The sequence below is a fragment of the Rhinolophus sinicus genome, chromosome 17, assembly GCF_057876585.1.
Source record: "Rhinolophus sinicus isolate RSI-liver-muscle chromosome 17, RSI-T2T, whole genome shotgun sequence".
In the NCBI taxonomy this organism is placed as follows: Eukaryota; Metazoa; Chordata; class Mammalia; order Chiroptera; family Rhinolophidae; genus Rhinolophus; species Rhinolophus sinicus.
In genome coordinates, this window is record NC_142517.1 from 201,892,618 (window position 1) to 201,915,841 (window position 23,224).

General features: G+C 39.0%; 1 protein-coding gene across 10 annotated transcripts in view; it reads right to left on the bottom strand.

Annotated features, from left to right (window-relative positions):
* The window catches only part of DOCK10 (dedicator of cytokinesis 10), a 236,420-nt gene that overhangs the window by 141,442 nt on the left and 71,754 nt on the right, over window positions 1–23,224 (bottom strand). For 2 of the 10 annotated variants that reach the window (XM_019736634.3, XM_074314114.2), the window contains exon 1: window positions 1,040–1,259. The exons of the other annotated variants lie outside the window; for them this stretch is intronic. In XM_019736634.3, coding sequence (XP_019592193.3) covers window positions 1,040–1,144 — 105 coding nt within the window. In that variant the 5' untranslated portion in view covers window positions 1,145–1,259. Of the gene's footprint in view, window positions 1–1,039; window positions 1,260–23,224 lie in introns of those variants that run through there. 10 annotated transcript variants of the gene reach the window in all.

Consider the following 23,224-nt stretch of genomic DNA (forward strand, 5'->3'; position numbering starts at 1 on the left):
TACACCTAGTGGTTCGCTACTGGGGAGCTCACCCTCCACACCCCAGGGGACATCTAGAGACATTTTTGTCACAACTAGGGAGAGTTTGCCAGTAGCATCTAGTGAGTAGAGGCCAGAGATGTTACTAATGCATAAGACAGGCCGGCACAATAGAGAAATCTCAGACCCCAAAGACAGTCTTGCTGAGGTTAAGCAGCCTTGCCCTGATGAAAGCACCCTGTAACTAAAACACCCTGCAAAATATACATCTGTGTAAAAAGAGCTACCCAACAATGTTGTTGCAGACATTTATCATATAAAGTGAGTCTTCCACACTACACATGGATGGATCACTGAAGTGCTCAAGAAATTGGCTCTCGTGTTCAGCTGCTAGTGGTTCTCACAGAAAGAAATCTACGATTCTGTGATAAGTACACATTTCCAGAGCTCTCCTGATGTTTGCAAACAATAAGGAAGAAACACTTTTAACAGTAAACAAAACAAATCTTTTTAAACTTTAAAACTTATCACTTCTTACTCTCTTCCTTGGCTCATTTAATCGAATACTTATTTACACTTTCTTTCGTGGTTTGGATTGTTCCAAGAATTTTAAAACAAATAATGAGTAGTATGCGATAAAAACAGCAGTAATTAAAAAAACAACAACACCACAATACAACACATAACCATATACAAGTCATTGCTAGAGGCCTTAATTGAGGCAATTGTAGGCTTTTCTTTTAAAAAGTGAATATTCTAGTAATATTTTAACTATTTAAATCCTCTATCAATATGTTTTAAAATAATGAGGAAAGTAATTCCAATATTCCAAATAGTCCAGAAATGCTTTAGCTACCTAAATTCTCTGTCAACACGTTTTAAAATAAGGATGTAAGTAAAAGAGGACATGCATGGGCCAAATCGAATAGTCTATTCTATCTAGGACTTTCCCCAGAGCCTGTGTTAGAATACCACCCCAGAGCTAATCTTTTTTTTTTTTTTTTCTTCTTCAAGTATTAAAGAAAAGATGGAAAGCAAACACCGACATTTGTATACCTACAGAACTAAGTTTGTGGATTTCTTCATGATTTACTCTCCTCACTGTTCGTCTCCTCTTCCAAAATTCACCGGACTCCCGTTTAAAAACCTTTCCTCGGAAGCTCATTGTTTTGCTGTCACAAAATAGTTATAAATATCGATTTTATCAAACCTCTTTCTTCTGAAGCTTCACCAGGCCGAGTAATTCTTTCTTCTCTGGTAAAAAGGGAAATGCTCATGCTACATTAACATAACTCAACAGAAAAGAAAAAAAAACCCACAAGTTACCGTTTCCTGTAAAGTCACTAACTACCAGCTGTTCAGATACTCTCTTGTGCATGTATTCTCCCTAATTACCTGCTTTAAAGCAAGACAAAAACACAAAATGACTTTGGATGTTTAAGAGAATTGCTCATAGCAAAATAAAACATGATGTAAAATCATGCATGGAACCAAATCAAAATTGGATAAAAAAGCTAATATACTATAAGGTTCCATGTCTGCCACCAAGACAGTCATCCAAGCGATTGTTCTGGCTAGATCCCAAAGGTAAACTATAATAATATACCTGAAGTCTGAGAAGGCCATTTAAAGCAGTTGCTCATGAAAGTGTAGATTCAATTAGTGGTCTTCCTAAAGGGGTGCCCAAGAAACTCACTTAGGGTACAAGAAGAAAATATTAGAATTCTATTTCTGTTGGTTATACACATAAAGGGGAAATTACTGACATGGACTCTTGACTCTCTACGTCAAATGGTTACAAATAGTTAAACAGTTAATTCCCAATCTGTAGATTTTTACTTACTTTCTCTGGGGCTATTTAAAAGTACAACTCTTCCCTCAAACCCACCCAAATGTTTCTTCCTGTTTTATTTTTCTCCATAGCGCTTACTAGTATGAGACACTGCTATCCATTCTACTTATTTATTTGGCTTATGGTCTGTCTTCTACTACTAGACTCTATGTTCCATGAACAGTGAGAATTTTATCTTGTTCATTCATTGTGTCTTCAGTGACCAGAATGGTGCCTGGCATCTAAAAGGTTCTGAATATATAATTGTTACGTTTAATGAAAGAATAAATGAGGGGCTTACATTTATTGTTCTTAACAATAAACCTTGTCCCATATGTACATTGTGTTTTAAAATATTAGCTATTAATAAGAACTATATAATTTATAAATAAGCATAGAATATGGGAGTATAGTCAGTTTATTTTCTACTAGGTACATGAGATAAATATTTGGAGACCACCAGACTAGGACATGATTGATTAATTAAACATTTGAAAGATTGGTTCTGAAAACCATGGTTGTGTGAGACAGTTATTTAGGTTCTTTAAGATTTGGTTTCTTCGTCTGTAGGATGGACCTACTCTATAGTGGTGCCCGCCAGTTTGATGTAGGCGCTAAATGAACCATTGCTTGTCTATGAAGCACTAGCAAGGTTATCAAGATAGTTGAAGGAATATTTCCACTGAGGACTGATCTCCATGACCGCCAAGATAGAAGAAACTCTTATCAACTCTCTTGGAGGTGAGTTCTGAGGAAAGGATGTTATGGATGGTGTCTGCACTTACATCAGGGAAGGTGAGATCCACATGTGTGAGATCCACAATGTCCAGGGCATTTTTGTGCAGAGAGATGTATGATGTGCATTGTGGATACAAACAAGAAGCTTAACAAGGAGAGCAATTTCTGTGCAAAAGGGTCTCACTGTGCTGGGAGTTTTTAACTTTAAGAAAGAAAAATAACAAGGCTGCTAACTATCTCAAAAATTTCGTTCATGTCTTAGTAGAATCCAGGCTATACATGGAAACGGGGAGAGTGACAGGAGGGGAACAATGAGGAAGCACATTGTGGTTTGTCTGGAGCCTTTTGTTCCAAAGCGTCCTCCTTTCTTTCTAGTGCTCAACACATTTAATGGTGAAAGCGCAGGTTGGCTGCCACATATGACGCAAACTTGCAACCCGGAAGTGAGTGGTTCCAGACAGAGATCCTGTGGCTTGTCCCTAACTTCCTTCAGGTCTTTACTCAAATGCCTCTTCCTCGAAAAGCCTCCTCTGACCATCAATTTAGAACTATGGCCTTCTTATGATGCCCCTCCCATGCTTTGTTTTGACCAAAGAGAGAAACCAAACAAGACATTCTCATCTCACCCTTAGAAGCCATGTGTGCAAACACAGTTCTCATTCTGTATTGAAGATGGCGACCCTCAGGGAAGGCTCACTTAACCAGCTAGTCCCAACAACCATGGCCTTAAGTAGATGCCATCTACTTATTTGACAAGTCTTTCCCTTTATTTCCATTACTTTTCACAATACAGGCCGTTCCTTTTTCCCCAATAATAACTAGATTTAGCTGAAGCACATACATGTGCCCCAGCCTTGAGCCATACATACACCTCCACCTTCTCACGCAGTGATTGTGCAAGACAGGTTAAAAGAGACACTGATGATTGTTGAAGTATGGAGACTGCAAGTTTCTTTCAAAAACTATGAGAAAAATAGCAGAATGCTATAAAAAATAACAATTGGGGAGGCAAACTCTACCGTTACTCTGTAATTGGCTTAAGTAGACAACTAAGGGTTCCACAGAGCAGACATCCTTTTGGTAGATGGTCATTGGATATTTAGAAATTCTACTGTATGTCTCTAGTCCTAAACAGATCTTACTTTCTAAGTAACTCTTTGGAATCTGTTAGGTAAGCAGGTGTGTTACAGTACATGCAGAATTTTCAGACTTAATTTTTTTCCTTATACAATATTATGAGAGTCTGCTTCCGGCTCACCTAGTTTTGGGGGTAAGATTACATTTCTATTTTTGTAGTGGAAAATAGTATTGTACAACCCTTTTGGGCTGTGAACCCACTTGAGAATCTAATAAAAACTATGGGTTCACCAGAAAATTGTAAGCACTTAGAAAATGTGCACGCATGGGTCAAGGTCACAAATCTCTCATTGTTCATCTCTGGACCCTCTTACTCATGGTACCCTAAATCTCTAACTAAGAGTTGTAGAAGATTTAGAAGTTATAGAAGGAATGCTGTCTTATAAGGAAGCATTTAATAATCTTGAGCGACTCTTAAGTGACTTCCTCTCTTTCTAATATTTGCAACTAGTCTCTTCTCTATTCCGCTTTAGGCGCCATGGTTCTGTATCCTGGAGTCCCTCCCTCTCCCTGACTTCTGCAATATGAGAATGACTCATTTCTCCCCTTGCTTAGTTGTTGATCATGGCTCCCTCAAATATTGGCAGAAGGAAGCATTGACGGACAACATATGGGGATGTCAGATAGATATAACTTGGGGTGACTGCAAAGGAAGGGTATCTAGTAGCGTGAAGTGGAATGCTTCATGGGATGGCACTGCTGGAGACCTCTGGTGGGCTTTGCCGCCCTTCATTTCAGAGCAAGTCTGTTTCTACAGCATTCTGTGATACCTCACACCATTCCAATAAATTCCCTTTCTGCTTGAGAAACATGTTGGCAATCAAAAAACCTAACGAGGACAATGGGCAACACAAAGAAATCAAAGATTAATTGGCTTAACCACAAGGAATCACTGCGAAGTTCATTAGAAAAGAAATGTGAAACCAATAAATAGTCAGAAATGTATTAAATACTCTATACTCAAGGCATTGCTGGGCTTCTTGAAATACGCATAACACCCTTCCTCGCCTCAAGAAGCTTCTACCTGACAGAGGAGTTCACTACAGTTTGAAGGGGTCTGGGTAAGTTTATAGTAAAGATAGAACCTAATGAAGGCATTGAATAATATGTGGGAGTGAAATAGATGAGAGAAGGGTAAAGGATTTTCTAGAAAGAAGACATGGCATAGAGAAGGCACAGATAAAATGGTTAAAATCATGGGATCTGAGGTCAGCTTGGATTCCAATCCTACGTCCACCACTTACTAACTGTCTTTCTGCCAATCACTCTCTCTCTCTCCAGGCCTCAGTTTTCTCATCTGTAAAGTGGGAATAGTATGGTAGCTATCTCATAGAGTTGTTGTGAAAATAAATGAGATGACACTCTTAAAATTTTTAGCACATTGCCTGCTACATAGGAAGTATAACTATGAGTTATTACAAAAACTAAGAGGCAAGAAAAGACAGAATGTTTAAGAATTAGAAATCCATCCTGTCTATAGCCCAGAGTTGAGTAAGCAGAAGAGGCAATAACAACTGAAAATAGAAGGCGAGGGCTACCTCATGGAAGGTTTCGAATGCCAAGATAGTGAATGTTTCCATTGTATCCTGAAAGATGGGAAACCAGTGAAGGGTTTTTGAATTATAATTAAAATAGTTTCTTTGGAAGATTCATTTGGTAGTTATATGCAGGCTGTGGGAATATAAACCCCAGACAGTTTGCAGTAATCCAGGTATTAATTTAACATAGAGCGGTGGGTGGCAGAAAACTTGGCAACAAAAACTTAACTATAGATTTCAGGGAGACTATACATGAAGATCTGATCATTAAATGGAAAATGATAGTTGATGTTTAATGAGCAAGTACTCGGTGCTGGGTCCTGGTCTAAATGTTTATAATGCCTTATTTCAGCTATGCAACAAGCCTGTGAGGTAGTTATTGTTATTATATTATTATCACCACTCCAGTTCTACAGAGGAAGTTACTTGGGTCCTGAGAAGTTATGCAATTGGCCCAAAGTCCCAAACCAAGCAAGGAACACTTGGGATTTAAACCTAGGCAGTCCCGGTCTCGAGCCCATGCTCTTAACTAGTAGAGAGGTTCACAGATGCCAGCAGGTTTCTGAGTTTGACGATCAAGGAGGTGGATGATATGACTGAGGGATACAGGGTGGTAAGAAAAGACTTCTTTTCCTACTAATGCTGATTAGACATGTTGAATGTTGGGTCAAGAAGACAAGCTAATGGGCATGTTCAGCACCACTGTTATATGTGTGCCTGGAACTGAGGAGTCAGGACTGGAGACATGAAGCTGAAGACCATTGAAAGGGTTAAAAATTGAAAGTCTAAAAATAGTGGAATTTTTGGAGAACAGTGTAGGATAGATTTGAGAACACAGCCTTGAAATTCTTTTACATCTGATGGATGGAAGGCAATTTAGGACATTGAGAATGCACAGAGACAAAGGGGAAAACTACCAGCGCAGTGCGGTGTTCAGATGCACTGGGGAGGGCAGGTTAAGGAAGGTGATACTTGGCATCCAGGCAGAGACGGATATAGGACCTGAGAATGTCCAAAACATTTCAGCATGAGAGATAAGCAAGATGAAAATGAAGGACCTTGAAGTTCTGGATCCAGACAGATCTATATTTGAATTCTCTTCAACTGTCTATTAAATTACTTCCAGCAAGTTACTTGACTTCAGTCTGCCTGTTTCTTATATATAGAATAGAGCAATTAGTATGCTTGGTATTTACATATCTACAGAGGTATGTATTAATATATAGACATACATGTGCACACAAAATAAACAAACACACATATTGTTACATATGAGTTCAAAGTCTGGCCCCCTGATGTCCAAACAGAGAAAGCTAAGTTTGCAATTTTCAGTAGATAAGAGTCTGGATATTTGCAAGTTAGTTAAGATGGTAACTCTTAGGCATGTTTTAGAAGAAACAGGAATTTGCATGCTAACGTCAGAAATTTGAGAAGAAGTACTGGTGGTCTGTATTAGTTTTATATTGTTTCTGTAACAGGTTACCACACATTTTGTGGTTAACATTAACACCCATTTTTTTCTCTCACAGTCTTTGTAGGTCAGAAATCTGGGTACAATTTGGCTCAGCCAATTCTCTGCTTGGAGCCTCACAGGCTGAAATCCAGGTGTGTTGTTGAGAGGATTCAATTCCTTGTAGTTAGTTGTAGGGCTTACTTCCCCATTTTCCGCTGCCCTGTCAGCAAGGGGTCATTGTCAGTGCTAGAGGCTGCCTACATTCTCTGGCTCATGGTCTCTTTTTAGGCCACAAACAATAAGTTGAATCATTCTTACACTCTACATCTCTCTGTCTTTCCTTTCTACCTCATCTTTCCTACACTGCTCTTCTGCTGCATTTCTTTCCTACTCTCTTTAGCTAGAGAAAAAGTCTTGGCTGTCACAGCCTCACGTGATTAGATTAGTGCTACCTGGATAAACCAGGATAATTTGTCTATTTTAAGGTCAGTTGATAAGTAACTTGAATTTACATCTGCAAAGACCCTTCACACACAGCATTACTAAGATTAGTGTTTGATCAAACAACCAGGCTCTTGGGTGGGGTGGGAGGGTGGCTGTGCATCTTTAGAAAACAGTCTCCACACAGACCTATTCTGGACTACAGTTTGGTTTTGATGCTTATCTTTTAAAAACAATTTTAACATCAATAATGTACTGAGAAGATGGAGTAGGTGAAGACAAACCCTGGGTGTTGTTTCCACTGACCACAGAACTGGGATGCAGGTTGCAGGAGGGCTAGGAAATGAGAAAGATAAAATAAAAATGTGGCTTACAGATAGCAACCCGGAAAAAATTAGCAGTGAAATAAAGGTGAGAAAGAAAGTGGTAGTTGTGGGGGGGGGGACAGCAGAACCAAACAGACACATTTGGAAGACGAACAGCAGGTGGAGAAATAACCCAATATAGAAACACAGAAAACAAAGGAAATAAGCCAAAGGCAACAAGCTACGAGAAGGTCATCTTTTAAATCTTTGCATAATATTTGACTAGGCTGTAAAATAGGCAAATGGCATCCTCGCTGCATCTAAGAAACCAGAGGGTGGGAAATTTGGGTTTCGCTGATAGTGCATCTAAACTTACTTGAGCAAAATTACCCCAAAAGTACCGTTAGGAATGCAGAGTAACTGAAAACTTGGTGGTTAAAACTTGGACAGCTACACACAGTGTCACACTTGAGTCTGCAAAGCCAAATCTGAGCTACTGATAAAGTGCTTCCTGTTTGTTTCCATGTGCTTTCTCTACCACCTCTTCATTCCACCTTCTCTTTATCTAATTTACTCGTTGAGCTTTTCAGCATTTGCTGTGGTTACTTCTTCATTGTGAAAAGATGTTGAGGCAACTCATTTTATTTTTTCTCTTCCATTTAAAATATATTCCCCTTTGCCAGTGGGTTTGTGTGCCGCACAGCCTTCTCTTATAGGACAAAAACAAGGCTGGTCCATGGTCCATTTCAGGGTTCAGCTCCCCACTGTACACCTTGTTTAAAGGAAGTAAAGCACAAGTAGCTACTTCCTCCTTCACTGTGGTCTCTCCTGAGCCTGGCCCCAGGCAGAAGTACCCTTCTAACTAGTAGCACCCTGCCTCACTACTTCCTGCTACAAAGATCAGACGGAACCGTTCAGTTACTGAGGAGAGAGCCTCAGATATCTTTGAGGGGGTTGCACTGAACACGACAAAATCTCTTATTTCTGAGGGTAGAGCTTTCAGTGGGTGAAGTCTGCAGACGACAGCAGGTTTTCCTCGAATTCAAATAGCATTACTTTCAGTATAAAATACTGAGAAATATAGAAAATAAAGAGTGCCGTGAAATCTGAATCACACTGAAGGAGAATGTGGAGGTGACAAAAATAGAAACAGACTACAGTTGTGTGTGTGTATGTTGTGTATTGTGCACGTGACATGTGTGTTTATTGTGTGCTTGTGTATGTGTGTGTGTGTGCATATGTGATAGACATAAATGAACTTTATTGCATTAAAATAATTCATAGTATTCCATTTGTAGACCTTTAAACATGTATCAAGTTGCAATGATATTTGTTGATATTACTGAATTTAAATAGGCCTCAGGCGGTAAGAAGATTTATTAATTAAGATTGGATGGGGAGAGTGTTAAAAAACTCATTTCTTAGAGAGCTTAGCAAACCTGTCTTAGAATCTAATAGCATCGATGAAGGGGTTATATTTTTTTCTTTTAAATTGTGTACTTTGTTCATTAGTCACAGATTTCCACCGGGAAAAACGCTATAGCCAGGAGATTCTCATACATCTTGCCAATAAGTATCTTAATGTGATATTTAATAAATGAGGAACACCGATTTTAGTGTTTTCCCTTTTCTCAATTTCCTGATGAGTGTTTAGGTATTTATAACTCATCTTGAAGATCTTGCTACTTTATGTTAAAGGCATCCAACCATCTTTAAGAAGGGAGCTTTAGCTTGATCTGGTGCAAACTGCGAAATCCCTAAGAAGCAAGCATTCATCCTGAATTCAGCCCATGCTCTAACTCCATTCCCTCACCACCATGCTCAGCACCAGAGCCTAACAACGTGACACTAACTACAACAAAAATACCACAGCTATTGTATGATAATTTGAAGCTTATGTTTCACACACATAAAAACAGCTTGGCTTATTAATGCTCTTTAAAAAGTCACACAGCTTTCTTCACCTAGAACATGGTGTTCTTTTCCCATTAAAAAACAATCAGCCCCAAAGCAACATATTTTTCACTGGATTATTATTCCTCCATCTTTTAAAGAAGACTGGAAGGAATTTTGGGTCGAGGCAGATGATTTCTTTCACAAACTATCAGGTGAAGACACACAAATATAACCTCCCAGAAGATGGGAATTGAGGGACTCTGAATCAATGCTATTATCTTTGATCACTGAGGGACAATTGCCCAATAGTTATTTCCCCCTAGGGAACATCTGTATTCTCTCTGTTGGCTGGCATGGATCCCATACCAGCTTCTCACTGCTGGCAAAGTTAACTACAGACTAGAATTATTTATTTTAAACTAAAACAAGCACTCAAAATTGCCCTCCTGTATTCATTCCAATTGTTAATTACCTTGCTTTCAATATGAATGTCACTCAATGTTTAATAATTACCCTGAGAATCACAACCTACACAGGTTTTATGGAGAGGCCAAGGTTTTTCATATCGGTGAAACTCTAATGGAAACATTGGTAATTTATATAACATCAGCATTGCCTAAGTTTTATTCTTGTGGTGATCTTTTTACTGCAGAAGGATGTGCCTTTACAAGGGGAGGACAATAAAGCATTTTTACCTAAGCAATTCTGATGGGGAAACAAATTGCGTAAATGCCGAACACTGAGCAGGCGGTCAAGCAACTATTCAAGCAACTGCTTGCTAGTGAATCTGACTGATATGTTAGCTGCAATTGGTGCAACCAGCCCATCCCCCCAAACCATTTCTTTAATGGCGTCATTAATTCATTTGTATATTTTAACGCATCTGCCAGGAAGAAACAAAGCGAATATACTTTGATTTAAGTGTTTAATGCTTTGTATTGTAGAAATTGGAGAATAATGGGAGGGTCTTGGCTTTTCAACCAAGAGCTTTTTTGTGTGTTTTGCAGCGAATTAACTGCTGGATTTTCTTTATTTAGCTGTGCACACTGCAGTAAATTCTTGACTTTTCATGTGTGGTAGCTCAAGGTCCCCGATTAAAGGATAAATTAACCTCTTAGTGTCTGTTCTGCCCCTCACCAGTGGGTAAGGACTAACGTAACAGGGAAATGAGCACTAGGTAGCTCTGAAAAGAACACCAACATCTACCTGGTTTATGATCATGAAAACAAATGCATAGAGGCTCTGATTCTTTGCCAAACAGTTCTCAGTCCAGTCCATTCCTTGGTGCTGGTCCAGTGCCAGGTATTGGAGACAGCAAGAGAACAGAGTGCTCACAGACAGTGCAGGTGGGGAGACAGTCAGACACACAAAACGATCTATAGATATACAAGAAGGCAGAAGCTGAGTGTCAAGTGAAGAACATGCGTCAAAAACATGAGGCCTAGGTGCAGGAGGGTTTCATACACAGGTACAAAGACCTAAGTCAGGGCCAGAACATTGTAGGACTTTAGGTCACCTTTATAAGAACCTCAAAAGCAGACGTCCTCCAGTGTGTGCAAGAATCACATGGAAGGTTGTTACCAATGAGCCCTCAGAAGGTCCAGTAATCTGCCTTTATCACAATGTGACTCGTCTGAAGATGCTACGCAGACCACACTGAGAAACGACTCAGAAGCTAGTTCACCTAATTGTTCTTTTAGGCAGAGAGTCATATAATAGTTCCCTCTGGGACACCACCTCCCAGTATAAATTGTTTGTATACTAGACCAAATTCTTATTTATAAAATCAAATATTCTCTTTCACTTATAGATATGAAATCAGGCAGAATGAACTAACCAGTCCCATCACTCTGAATGTTTGCAGGACCAAAGAGAAAACCCTGGGGTGAAATTAGCTGTCAAAAACTGGGCCTCAGACCAGATGCCCCACTTGTTCTTCAATTTCACGTAATTTCCTCTTTGTTGGCCATTTCTCTGCTTGGACTTTTGTAACCCTGGTCATACTTATCTCTCAGTTATTATCTAAGCTATGTTTTCTCAGTCTCAGCCGTGTTGACATTTTGGGCCAGATCACACTTTTTGTGGGGAATTGTCCTGTGCATTGCAGGGTGTTTAAGCAGCATCCCTGGCTGGCCTCTACTCATTAGATGCCAGCACGCCACCCTCCCACCTCCATTCCCTGCTGTGACCGCCAATAATGTCTTCAGACATTGCCACATGTTCTCGAGGGTGTAGGAGGAGGAAAAAAAAAAATCACTCCTGCTTGAAACTCTCTGATCTGAATTCTGCCTCAATATTTCTCTGATGATGGCTTTTAGGCCCAGATGATGATGGAGGTTCCTCTTCAATCCAGGGTTAGCTCCTCTTGAAGGCCAAGTTGCAGCCACTAGCTTGGGAGGATCCTAGGGTTACTGGCCTCAAGGGCGTCCCTCTCTCACTTCTCCATGTCTCAAAAACCCACTACTGGAATTAGTCTGTGAGTCTGGGTTTCTGTTTCTCTTCTGGGCTATCCCTATTAAAATACAGCTATTGCTTGCTGGGCAAAGATCCAAAGCCATTACAATCTTTAATAACTTAGCATATCACAAGAGGCCCGCTGGTCACCTAGGCAAAGCCCCAAGGAATGGGAGAGGAGGACAGACATTTGAATAGTGTGAAGGATAAAGTTGGGAGTGTGGTGTTGGCCATTGTGGGTAAGATCACTGTGCTTTGATTCCCAGCCTTCCTACTTGCTTGCTGGGGGTCTCTGTAAAAGTTACCCAACCTCTCTGAACTTAAGTGTCCTCATTTGTAAAATGAGGATAACCGTAATACCTACTGCACTGAGTGCTGTGAGACTTAATGAGTGAATATTTGTAAAGAGCTTAGCACTGTGCCTGGAAAATAATAAAATGCTCCATCTATTTTAGCTCTAAGTTTGATTGTGTCCAGGAGATGAACTTCAGCTGGGCTGCTGCAGTATTGTGTATGGCGGTGCAAATGATCCTAGCTGAGGGGGAGGTGACTAGCTGCTTGGAAAGAGACAGCAAAAGGAAAAGAGCATTCAGAAAATGAAGGGAGTGGCCTGAAGACCCTGTTGGCCCGGATGTAGATAATTAGGTTAAACAGCCCCTCCTCTCATGCATACTCGACCATCCACAACTGACCTCTTTGTACTAACTGTGTCTTGCAACACTGGTCATTTCATTTTTAAATCCCCACTGTGCACAACTACAAAAGCTTCCAATTATCCTATTTCTGTCCTCCCCCTTCATCCCACACAAAAGACCCAAATGCCAAGGAAGTTAAGAAAGCCAAGACTTAACCAATATCATATGCTTTTTTATCTTTTCATGGTTACTTTTCTCCCTAAGCAGGACTGTAAATTCCCCGAGCGATAAACAGTATCGTCTTTATGTCTGCACTGTGCTGGGTCTCCTACTGGCATGTGGCAAATACCAACATTATAATTACCAATCTGATGTCTTGAACAGGACAAAAGGGCATTGCACTTTCTCTTTCTCTGTCTTCTCCTTCTCCTTCCTCTAACTGTCCCAGACCAATGCAAAGTGTTAAAGTGCACTGACAGAGAGACATGTAATCTGACTTTGCTCCATTTTGCAAGGGTGTCAGAGACTGGGAAAGAGATCTGTTACCTTGATTGTATCAAAAGATCTTTGGCAGCATTTAAAATTGGCACCCGTCTTGCTTCGGTTGGCATTCAGGGTTATATTTTCAGAAACCAGTTTCAATTTGTGTTCACTTCTTATCTTTCTGTGTCCATAGGTCCTGAGGGGAGACTGCCTTTGATAAGTCCTTTCTTTTCTTCTTCTAGGCAAGAGTGCATCTGTGCTCACAGTGAGAAGAGCACGGATGGCAGTCGGGAGGCCTGTATTCGAGAATCAGTCCATTCACTGATGGCCTGAGAGGCCGAGTGCAAAACAATAACCTCTCTGGACCTCTTTGTCCTAAAGCCTCTTCCATCTCTAAATTTCTATGTTTGTGTGTTCTTAAGCAAAACTACTTGTATTACCTGTTTTCAAATAAACTAGTGACTTGGCTGAGAAAATAAGCTTTTTTTTTTTTTTTTTTTTTTTTTAACCTCATGTGTCTATTGGGAAGAGAATCTTCAATCAGAAAACCTTTCTCCACACCAAGACCACCTGGTATACCTGTCATTAGCTCCCTGTCCCCAGCAAGATTTCATTTCAGAAGTAAACAGCTGTGCTTTCTCACTAGATGACACTACCCTCCACATGGTGTGTAAACAGAGCCTTGAAAAGAATTTTGGTACTGTTTTCACACCCACTCCCTTGACTGATATAATCTTGGTTAAATATGAGTATTCAGATTTTGTCTTTTCTTTTCTTTCTTTTTTTACATATCGTTACTTTTGCCTTGAGTGTAACTACAAAAATAGAAGTCAACCCTAGAAAACCAGTCCTTTTGAAAATGGCTGATGTTCAGTTTTGTCCCACTCTGCTCTTTGGACTGATTTCATATGCCCATCGCCAAGGCTGAATTTTTGTATAAAAGCCTGAGCTTCTAATCTGTTAGGAGAAGAAATTGGAGTTAATGTGGGCACAGTACATTACCTCTTGCCCCTGGCTGTGGTGACTGTACCTTGATTTTCCCGTAGGGAACATCTCAACCCCCTCACCTTCCAGAGCACATCAAACAGGTGTCCCGGCCACACCTGGGCCCCAAAGACTCTTTTCTTGGAACTTGCGCCTTGAGAAGAATAGCATTCGGGAAGAACCGGCCTCAGTTTACACCTAATACTGTTCTGAACCCTGCACATTACCGATCTTGGGCCCTGTTCCTTCCTGCGCTTCCTGAGGCATGGTGTTCAGCTCTCCCTTCAGTCTGACGGGCTGTCCCCACCTTCACTCTTTAATCCCCTTGATTTAGCTAAGGTCATTTTCTGTTGGCAGCCATATAACATTTGCAACCATTTGTGCATTTATTCTGTCAATGGGTACAGATACTGTGCTAGATATTTAAGATAATCAGAAAAATAAAATAACTTCTTTGCCTTTACTGAGTTTAGAGGAGGTGGTTTGGCAAATGCTATCAGGGAGGTTTGCATTAGAAAGCGCTAAAAACCAAACAAAAAAATCTCATTCCCCCCACCCCCCAAATATTCTTCTAAGTCCTAAAAAAACAAACAAATCAACAAAAAGCGCATTACCTGTCCTTCCAAACACTATTTCACGTGACTTTATCATCACGTAACATCATCCTCAACCTATGTGAAAAAATTGGGGACATGGCACTCATTTTCAACTTTCCTCATCTGCATACCCAGCCCATCGCTAAATTCTAATGACTATATATTTTCTCTTGCTCACCCTTCTCACTGCAGCAATTTTCCTGTCTGAAGCAGGTCTGACTATGTCATTGCCCAGCTCGGAAGCCTTACATGGCATCCCACTTGCCAATATTAGTGTTTTCCAAGCAGTGCTCTAGAGCTTCAGACTGTGTGAGTCAGTGCTCCAGATGAGAGCTATTTGTTGTCACATAAACTTGAGAAACAGTGGATTGGACAAAGCCAAACAGGCCTCCTCCCTGAAGAATTCCTCAGAGCTTTAAATCGCTCATGTGTGATGTGTCTCTCGAGGAGTGTGTGGTAGGCAGTATTTTCCACACTGATTTTGCACAGAAGCATTTTCTTACAGAACACTTACTATTCTGTGTCACATAGTCTAGCAAGTGGTCTCCACAGCCAGCATACGTGGTGAGACAGAATTTAAGATAATTTAGAAAAAGTAGATGACAGCAGCAGGAAAGTCTGAATTAGGGTCATTGCTGAGTTGCCCTGGTGCTAAAGTAAAGAGATGACAGCATGGTAGCTGGTTGACAGGGTAGCAGGCGTCCTCAGGGCAAGACCTTAAACAACTTGCACGATTTTGGCCCTGTTCCTTCTCCAGAGTGAGCGCCAGCCATGTCACTAGATGACATTGCCCTTGTCATCTGTCCCAAGAGTGTTCAAAGCAGTGTAACCAAGTTATTCATGCACATCAGTTAGGGAAATACATAACTTAAACACTTTAAAAAAATTGCTGAAACTGGACAAAAGGTACCATCTGTTGTGGCCTGGGGTTTGTTGGGCTCTGAAATCTCAGCCTAATAGGATGAGGCAGGAACAGATTTTCATGGTTGTGTAGTAAGCATGGAATAAATACTGTAGTCATCATGGAAAATAATTCAAGACCTAATTAAGGTGAAAATAAGGGATGTATGAATATTCCCTCCACCCCACTCTCCTCCTTTTCCCTTCAATCGCTGCTGATAGCTCTAGTCTGGTTTGTAAACAGGTTTATAAAAGGATTTCTGCTTTTGATGGATTAGAATCCACATCTCCTACTTGCATTATGTTGCTGAAAATTAAATTAAGTGTCAGATATGTATTACCACATTCTCTTTTTATTATTTTACGGTCAAGAAAGGATAGTCTGACTTGTGATTATTCGATTACACCTGTGGAAATCTTTCTGAATCAGGAGGTGGAGGGCACATTTCTCGAAGTTAAAATTTAATCTTTTGCCCTACATTTATATCAAAATAATTTTTTACTCCTATATCAGCCAAACATATTGTAACACACTATAGGTAGTGTACTTCTCACTGGTACTACATATAGTTATTACCATATTATTGACTATATTCCCTTTGCTGCACTTTACATCCCTGTGACTCTATTGTAACTACCAATTTGTACTCTTAATCTGTTCATATTTTCACCCAGCCCACCAACCGTTCTCCCGTCTGGCAACCATCAGTTTGTTCTTTGTACCTATGTGTATTTTTCTGTTTTGTTTGTTCATTTATTTTGTTCTTCAGATTCAACATATAAGTGAGATCAAATGGTATTTGTCTTTCTCTGTCTCACTTATTTCACTTAACATAATGTTCTCTAGGTCCATCCATGTTGTCACAAACAGTAAGATTTCATTCTTTTTATGGCCGAGTAATATTCCATTGTATATATTAAACCACACAACTCTAATTGTCCTAGGATTATTATCCATATATATATATATATATATATATATATATATATATATATATATATATGATGTCAAGGCTTATTATTTTGCTAACATCTTTTGTATTATATAGCAAATGCTTACAGCTAAGTCTCACTATTCTAACAGACAGATGGACTGTACAACAAATTCCGCCCTCTACAGGAAAAAAAAAAAGCCTAAAAAAATCTAGAGAATCATGAAAAAAATGAAGAATGTCAATAGGAACCTTCCATTGCCCCCAGCTTTTCTTAAATTGCAAAAGATAAATACTGAAACATTTACATTAGGGTAATTATAGACTGTGAATTTTTCAAATTTAAAAACAACAACAATGATGATATGAGGGGTTGAGAAGGGGGAAAGTCCAAGCTATAATGAATTTCTGAAATTCTTCAATGTAGGTTTAATCCCATTTTTCCCAAGTTGTTTTGATATATTATTAACAAGGAATAATTAGCAATTGCCCAAGCTTGGACTTAATCTTCTTACAATAAAATTCAATAAGGTTGGCTTTACATGTAGGAAGCATAGGTCACTCTTCTATGGTTTAATTTAGGAAAGAACTATTTAACTCTGGAAGGTATCTACCGTATTTCCCCAAAAGTAAGACCTAGCCGGACCATCAGCTCTAATGTGTCTTTTGGAGCAAACATTAATATAAGACCCGGTATTATATTTATATTATATTATATTATATTATATTATATTATATTATATTATATTATATTATATTATATTATATTATATTATGACAGGTCTTATATTATATTAAAATAAGACCAGGTCTTACATTAAATGTTGCTCCAAAATACGCATTAGCGCTGACGGCCCGGCTAGGTCTTACTTTCGGGGAAACATGGTAGCTACTGCTCCTTGTTTCAAAATCTATTTGTATCATAATGGCTGGGAAGCAATGTTTAATATGTAAATAACTGGGGTGGGGGAGATAATATAATATTCACATCCATTGCAGAGCAGAGGAAAACAAGATGGAGAAATTGAAGGAGGCACTTGGGATATGTGTGTGGTTGCTGTGAGAGCTAACTAGGTGAGTCTCAGGGACATAAAGATTATTCGGACGAGAATCATCGTGCTTCTGCAATTTGGTCTAACATTCCAAGAGCCTTTCCTGCATATTACATTTTCAAATATCTATTTAAAGTTTTATATTTGAAAAGAGGACTACAGTACAGGGTGCACAGGGTTACAACATGTTAAGCTTCTTGTGGGCATTTTCCTTGGTGGAATTGAGACGATATCTGTGTTTAGATGGACGTAATAAATAAATAAATAAATAAATAAACAAACAAATAAATAAATAAATCTATATTATCAAATTTAAAGTGAATTAGAAAAACTCTTTAAATGATAAGCTACTATACTAGTAACCAGTCAGAATTTGTCATTTATTCTCTAAATACAAATTATTCTTTAACACAGGGAGACCTTTTAACAAAACTTCTTTGAAATAGACACCTGACTCACTCAAATAAAATGGTCCTTCTCCAGGGCACAAAGAAACATAGGATTCAAGGGGCCAGGAATAAAACCATAGTTTTTCCGTAGGTGTAAGTCTTGGCCTTTAAATATTTCTGAGACAAGGTGATTGCTAGTTTTGAGTATCACCAACAAATTCAAGTTTAAATGTTTCCTGTTAGCAACACGCCCTCAAAAAAGCCAAACTCCTTCCCTACCATTTTTATTTTCTCCTTTGGAGGGGAAGAAAAGCAGTGTTCTAAGAACCCATATGTCACGGACACAAGACTAGAAAAGGGCAGAGGGACAGGGCAGCCCTGCCCACTTTCACTGCCACGTTATTTCTCACGTGGATGCCCACAGCCTCAGAACTTCTCCCTGCTGGTTTATGGCAGTATCAGGACATCACACAGAAAGAAGCTCTTTTGGTAGAAGATGAGAACTCTTATGAATCAATTTTTGAATTGCTAGAAAAAATATTAGTAATTATTAGGTTGATTAAGAAAAACAAAACAGTTATATTCTGGATCTAATGATGTGCATTTTTCCAAGAACATCATCACTCAACTTTTTACCTGTGTGCAATAAGTGGCCTATTCAACAAGTGTTTTAACTTCACAGTGTGTGCAAAGTTAAGGCGGTCTGGTCAGAATCCTAAAAGGGCCCACATTTCATGTTGTGCTGGAGATGCAGCAGAACCTGATTGTAGGAAAAGTAAATGTTTGCTGATTCCAGGCCCAAAGACAGGCGCTATTAGACATTGTTTTGTGGCAAGGTCAGTGTTCAGACACAAGATGACCATTTACGTTCCCGCCCTCATCTCCCACTATGTTCTATGTAGAGTCCATAATTCGGCCTTTCTTGGATGGATTCTTGTTTCTATCCGTCTGTTGAAACCTCAGGGCACTTTCTTCACACTGCTTTTATGATAATTAACTTATTTCCTTTAGATTGTACTCACTTAGCACAGGCCAAACGCCGGACTGCTGCGGTTTCTTCTTAGAGAGCTAGTTGCCTAATTACCTTTCTATCCCTTGGAGAGCACAGTTTCAGACCGAATGTGGCAGTTGCCCCATCATTATTAAGAATTTAACTGACTTCCCTAAAACTGCCATACAGCACATTCAACCCTGAGGCCTAACGCACCATTTCTTAAAAATGTGTTTAAAAATACTTAAAGAAGCAACTTGAATTGTACTCATGTACGCACCAAGGGCCAGACACCTCATATAAAACTTCATAATATTTTCCTTCTCACAGGATTATTTTAAGAGAAATAAATTTTGATGCTGTCATGTTTCTTATATACAAAAAAAATGTGTTTTCCAAAGAGCCATGTATGTGATGAGTGAAATGCTACTTTGGAAACTGAAATGTATAATTAATCATGTCACTGTGGCTTCCAGTGAATGTAATTACTTACTATCTATAGCAGAATTGAACTAATTGATTAACATTACCCTGTAAAAACACAAGTGGGTACTTCAGTCTCTTGGATGCCTTCATACATTTGGCAAACAAAGTGCTCAGCCTATTTAGCATCCACTTGCGGCCCTCTTTTTCCCTCTAAGATTTTTTGAAAGACATTTCTGAAGGGTCTGCATATTCCTGGTACCTAAGAACGATACAGGCACTAGGAAAGCACAGATGGATGCTGCTAGCCACAGCTCTAGTTCTCTGCCATACATTCACTAAAGCAAGATAACCCTGTTTGATAAAAAGCACGGCTTCTGTGCTTTAGCATGCTGTAACACATGTTGTTTTCTATATACAAAATCAGTATCACATGGTCTCTTAAGACTTACATAAAACTGAATTTCTACTGTTCTGCAACTGTAAGTTCTAGAATGTAACTCCCAGGGCAACAAAAGAGAAATGTTTGCTTTCCTCCTTTTTTTTTTTTTTTTTTTTTTTTTTTTTAGAACTCTTAAGTGCTTATTTCCTCCATCTGGCAGTCAATAAGCCTACTGCCTCTGATATGTGAATTATAAACCTAATTACACAGTCTTTAAATCTGAGTAGTTATTACACGGCATTCCTGAGACAAAGCAGAATAACTCTCATTCTGAAGATGCAGAAAAATGCTATGTGACAAAGTGGATTATGGCTATATAACAAGTTTCTTTGGAACTAGACCTTAACCTTTGCTGGGTTTACGGGCAATTATATTTTATTGAGGCTGTGAACAAACATGGATAAACCCTGCGATGCCAGCTAGTTCATGGTGATAAAGTTACACATCTCCTCCTAATTACAGATATTCAGGTAAAAAAATACAATAAAGGCTCATATTAATGTATCCTTAGGTCTAAAATATTGTAGGTGCTAAAACAAATCAGAGCTCATGAAATGACCCTATCCATTGGGCACAGAACATTAGGATCAGCTAAAGTTCATCTGTCTTCTAGTCTTGTCCAGTATTTAAAGTTTGCCTTCATATGGCTTGATGATGTACAAGTGAAAATTTTGGTGTCTGCCTGGTGACTTGGCATCGGATAGGACATAACCAAAGTATTATTTCATAATCGGGTATCTGAATGTTCCACATTATTTGGTGACAATCACAGAAAGTAGGTTATATTGGTGACTAGAATAGGCCTCCTTACCTAATTACAGTAGGAAATCAAACCAAAAACTGACTCTGTGTCCACATGTCTTGGGCCATAATAGTGTTTACTTTTGTGATTAAAAGTATCTCTTGGTGAGCCACATTGACTTCCAGATGTAATTATGTGACTTTTTACAAAATAGGTTTTGTAAACAAATAAAACTACATATAAGTAGGTGGTAATAATGATTATTTGCAGGGATGTGAGAGGAGTTTGGAACTGTGTGAAAGAGCTTTGAGTAAAATCCCTCAAACATTTTCATTTTTTATCTTACACTGATAAGCAGTGTTTACATTGTTCACATAGCATACACTTCTTTTAAAATTAAAAAAAAAAGTATATAGAAAATAAAAACTGTGAGGCTTCATTCTATCTTGGTTTCTGCTCTCCTGCAACTCCGGTTTTCTAGTACTTATTCGGTATAACTTGTGGGGAAACTTTGAAGAAGAAATCACTAGCTGAACTTTGAATGGATGCAGCTAAATCAACACCTTTGAACGTGGAGTCAGACAACCACTGGGAAAGTAAAACAATGTCAAATTATGACCATGATCGTGCACATAAAAGGAAGCATTTGCTGGGAAATCCAGCATGTGTGAAACAAAAATGGCAAGGAGAAAAGAGAGCAGAAAATGATATGTTAAGTGTTTTCACTGACTGAAATAATTCCCATGTGGTATTAAAGAAGAGTGCCAGAAAATAACCTCTAGGAATTAAGAACAGTTTAAGTTTTGGACTCGTTAAACCACAAGGAATATGAATCTAAGCCCAAGATAATCATCCAAGGCAGGGTGGGTTCTGGGGTGACATCCTCCTCTGCCAGTAGTGCTTTGCTACAGAAGATGTGAGGCCTGGATTTCAACTCCATGCAATAGTCCTCGTCTCCTGCAACCTACCCAGCCCCTATTCTCAATTTCCTGCTTCTTATGTCATTGTGACACATTACTTCTTTTAATCCATTTGGTATTGAGACATGCATTTGGTACTGAGTATTTGGTATTTGATATTCTCTACAAAATGGTGGTAAATTGGCATTTATTGCTAGAAAGTAAGAGTTTAAGTGAGATAATATCTGCTAAAATTTATGAATTCTATCTCAAAAAATTTGTCCTCATGTGTTTTATCCTCACAGGTTCTACAAAAACAGATTAAGTCCTAAATGGCCATTGAAAACTCTGGTTATCAGGCTAACGGATGTAATACCATAGTTGAGTCCATATTTAACTACATAGCTACATGGCATGCATACATGTAAACATGTGCTTGCATAGATATAGAAAATGAATGCTTAAAGGCAACACAAGATTGGAAAACGTCTTTGACTGACTGTGAAACAAACACAGCCACAGTCACACACATGCACACAGATACCTACCCACACAAACTTCAACCAGACAGGTAGAAGGTTGGAAGGGTAAAAGGAAAGAAAGTCTTGCCGAATCCACACAGTAAGGCCTGCAGAGAAGCACAATGTCTTCTGCAAGGGACAAACCACCGGGCAAACTGTTCAGCCACAAGTTCATTACTTCTTGGTGGTCTCAGTTGGAGATTGGGCTTTCTGCTTTTGCCAAGGGGGCTTTCCCAATGGGCAGTTGTTTAAAGAAGCAGCAATTGTCTCAAATTGAGGTAGTAGGCTTCTTCTGGTACTTTTGAATTTACTTAGTGATACAATAAATCCACAATTCCATTCTGCCTTTCAATCTCCATCCTTAAGGAAATCATCTAAAGTCTCCATGATCTTTAATGACCTTAAACCACATCTATAGTGAAATACACTTTCCCCAGTAACAGATCTGAAAAGTATCTGAAGAAGAACTTAGATGATTCCAGCAGAGTTTACTGCTTTGTGATGAACCCATGCATGGTTCATAATGTATTTTTGTTTCAGCTGTGCAAAAAAAGACATATATGTGATCAGACTATTTCTTCCTCACTTCTTTGCAAATGAGTACTTCAAGGTTGTTCATCAAGATGACCTATCTAGAAATGTTCATTGGTTCATTTGCCTGTTCATCAAAACAAAAGCCTCCAACGCCTATCACGTTAGACCCTAGAGATGTGGTTCCACCCCAGTTCCATCAATTACAGATCTGCCAAGCTCTACTCAGTTTTGGAGCCAAAAGACCAACATGGATATATCAATCTTTACTCAAAACCCATCAATCAGGATTCTTTTTCAACAGCATGGACAAAAAAGGGACAAAATACAGTAGCCATGAAAGAACAGATATATTTAAGGAAGTAAAAACTAGAAAACAGATTGAAGTGTTACGTTGTTTAGAATGGTACAAAAGCAGACTGGTTTCAAAACACACCTTACCAAAGGATCCTTTTCTACACACCACTTTGATTAAAGAGAGGAAAAGGCATTTCCCACTTCATTGGCTCTTTGTCTTTGATCGCCATCTCTATCTATTGGTCCACTCATTTCTTCCCATGGCATTCATGAGAGAAATGTCATTTGGTTCACTGGCTTTTTCACTGAGTCTCTTTTTTGAATAATTATTGTTTATTTGATGAGTCTTAATATCCTAGCTTCCTTATCTGGTGGAGAAGTGAATATCCATGCATACCAAAATTTCTCTTTAGGCTTAACACAAAATAATAAACAGAGTATGTTTTCATTTACAGAAGTCATTACTTCAATTTCTATGACTCAGGGGGGCAGTAGGTACTTCCCTCATTTTATAGATGAAAAAGAGGCACATTCTCTTAGTGAACTAGGCATTATGCTCAGTGCTTTTGCTCAGTATTCCCTTAGATTATCAACAGCCCAGTGAGCAATCATTCCAATTCTGCAAATCTGGACAC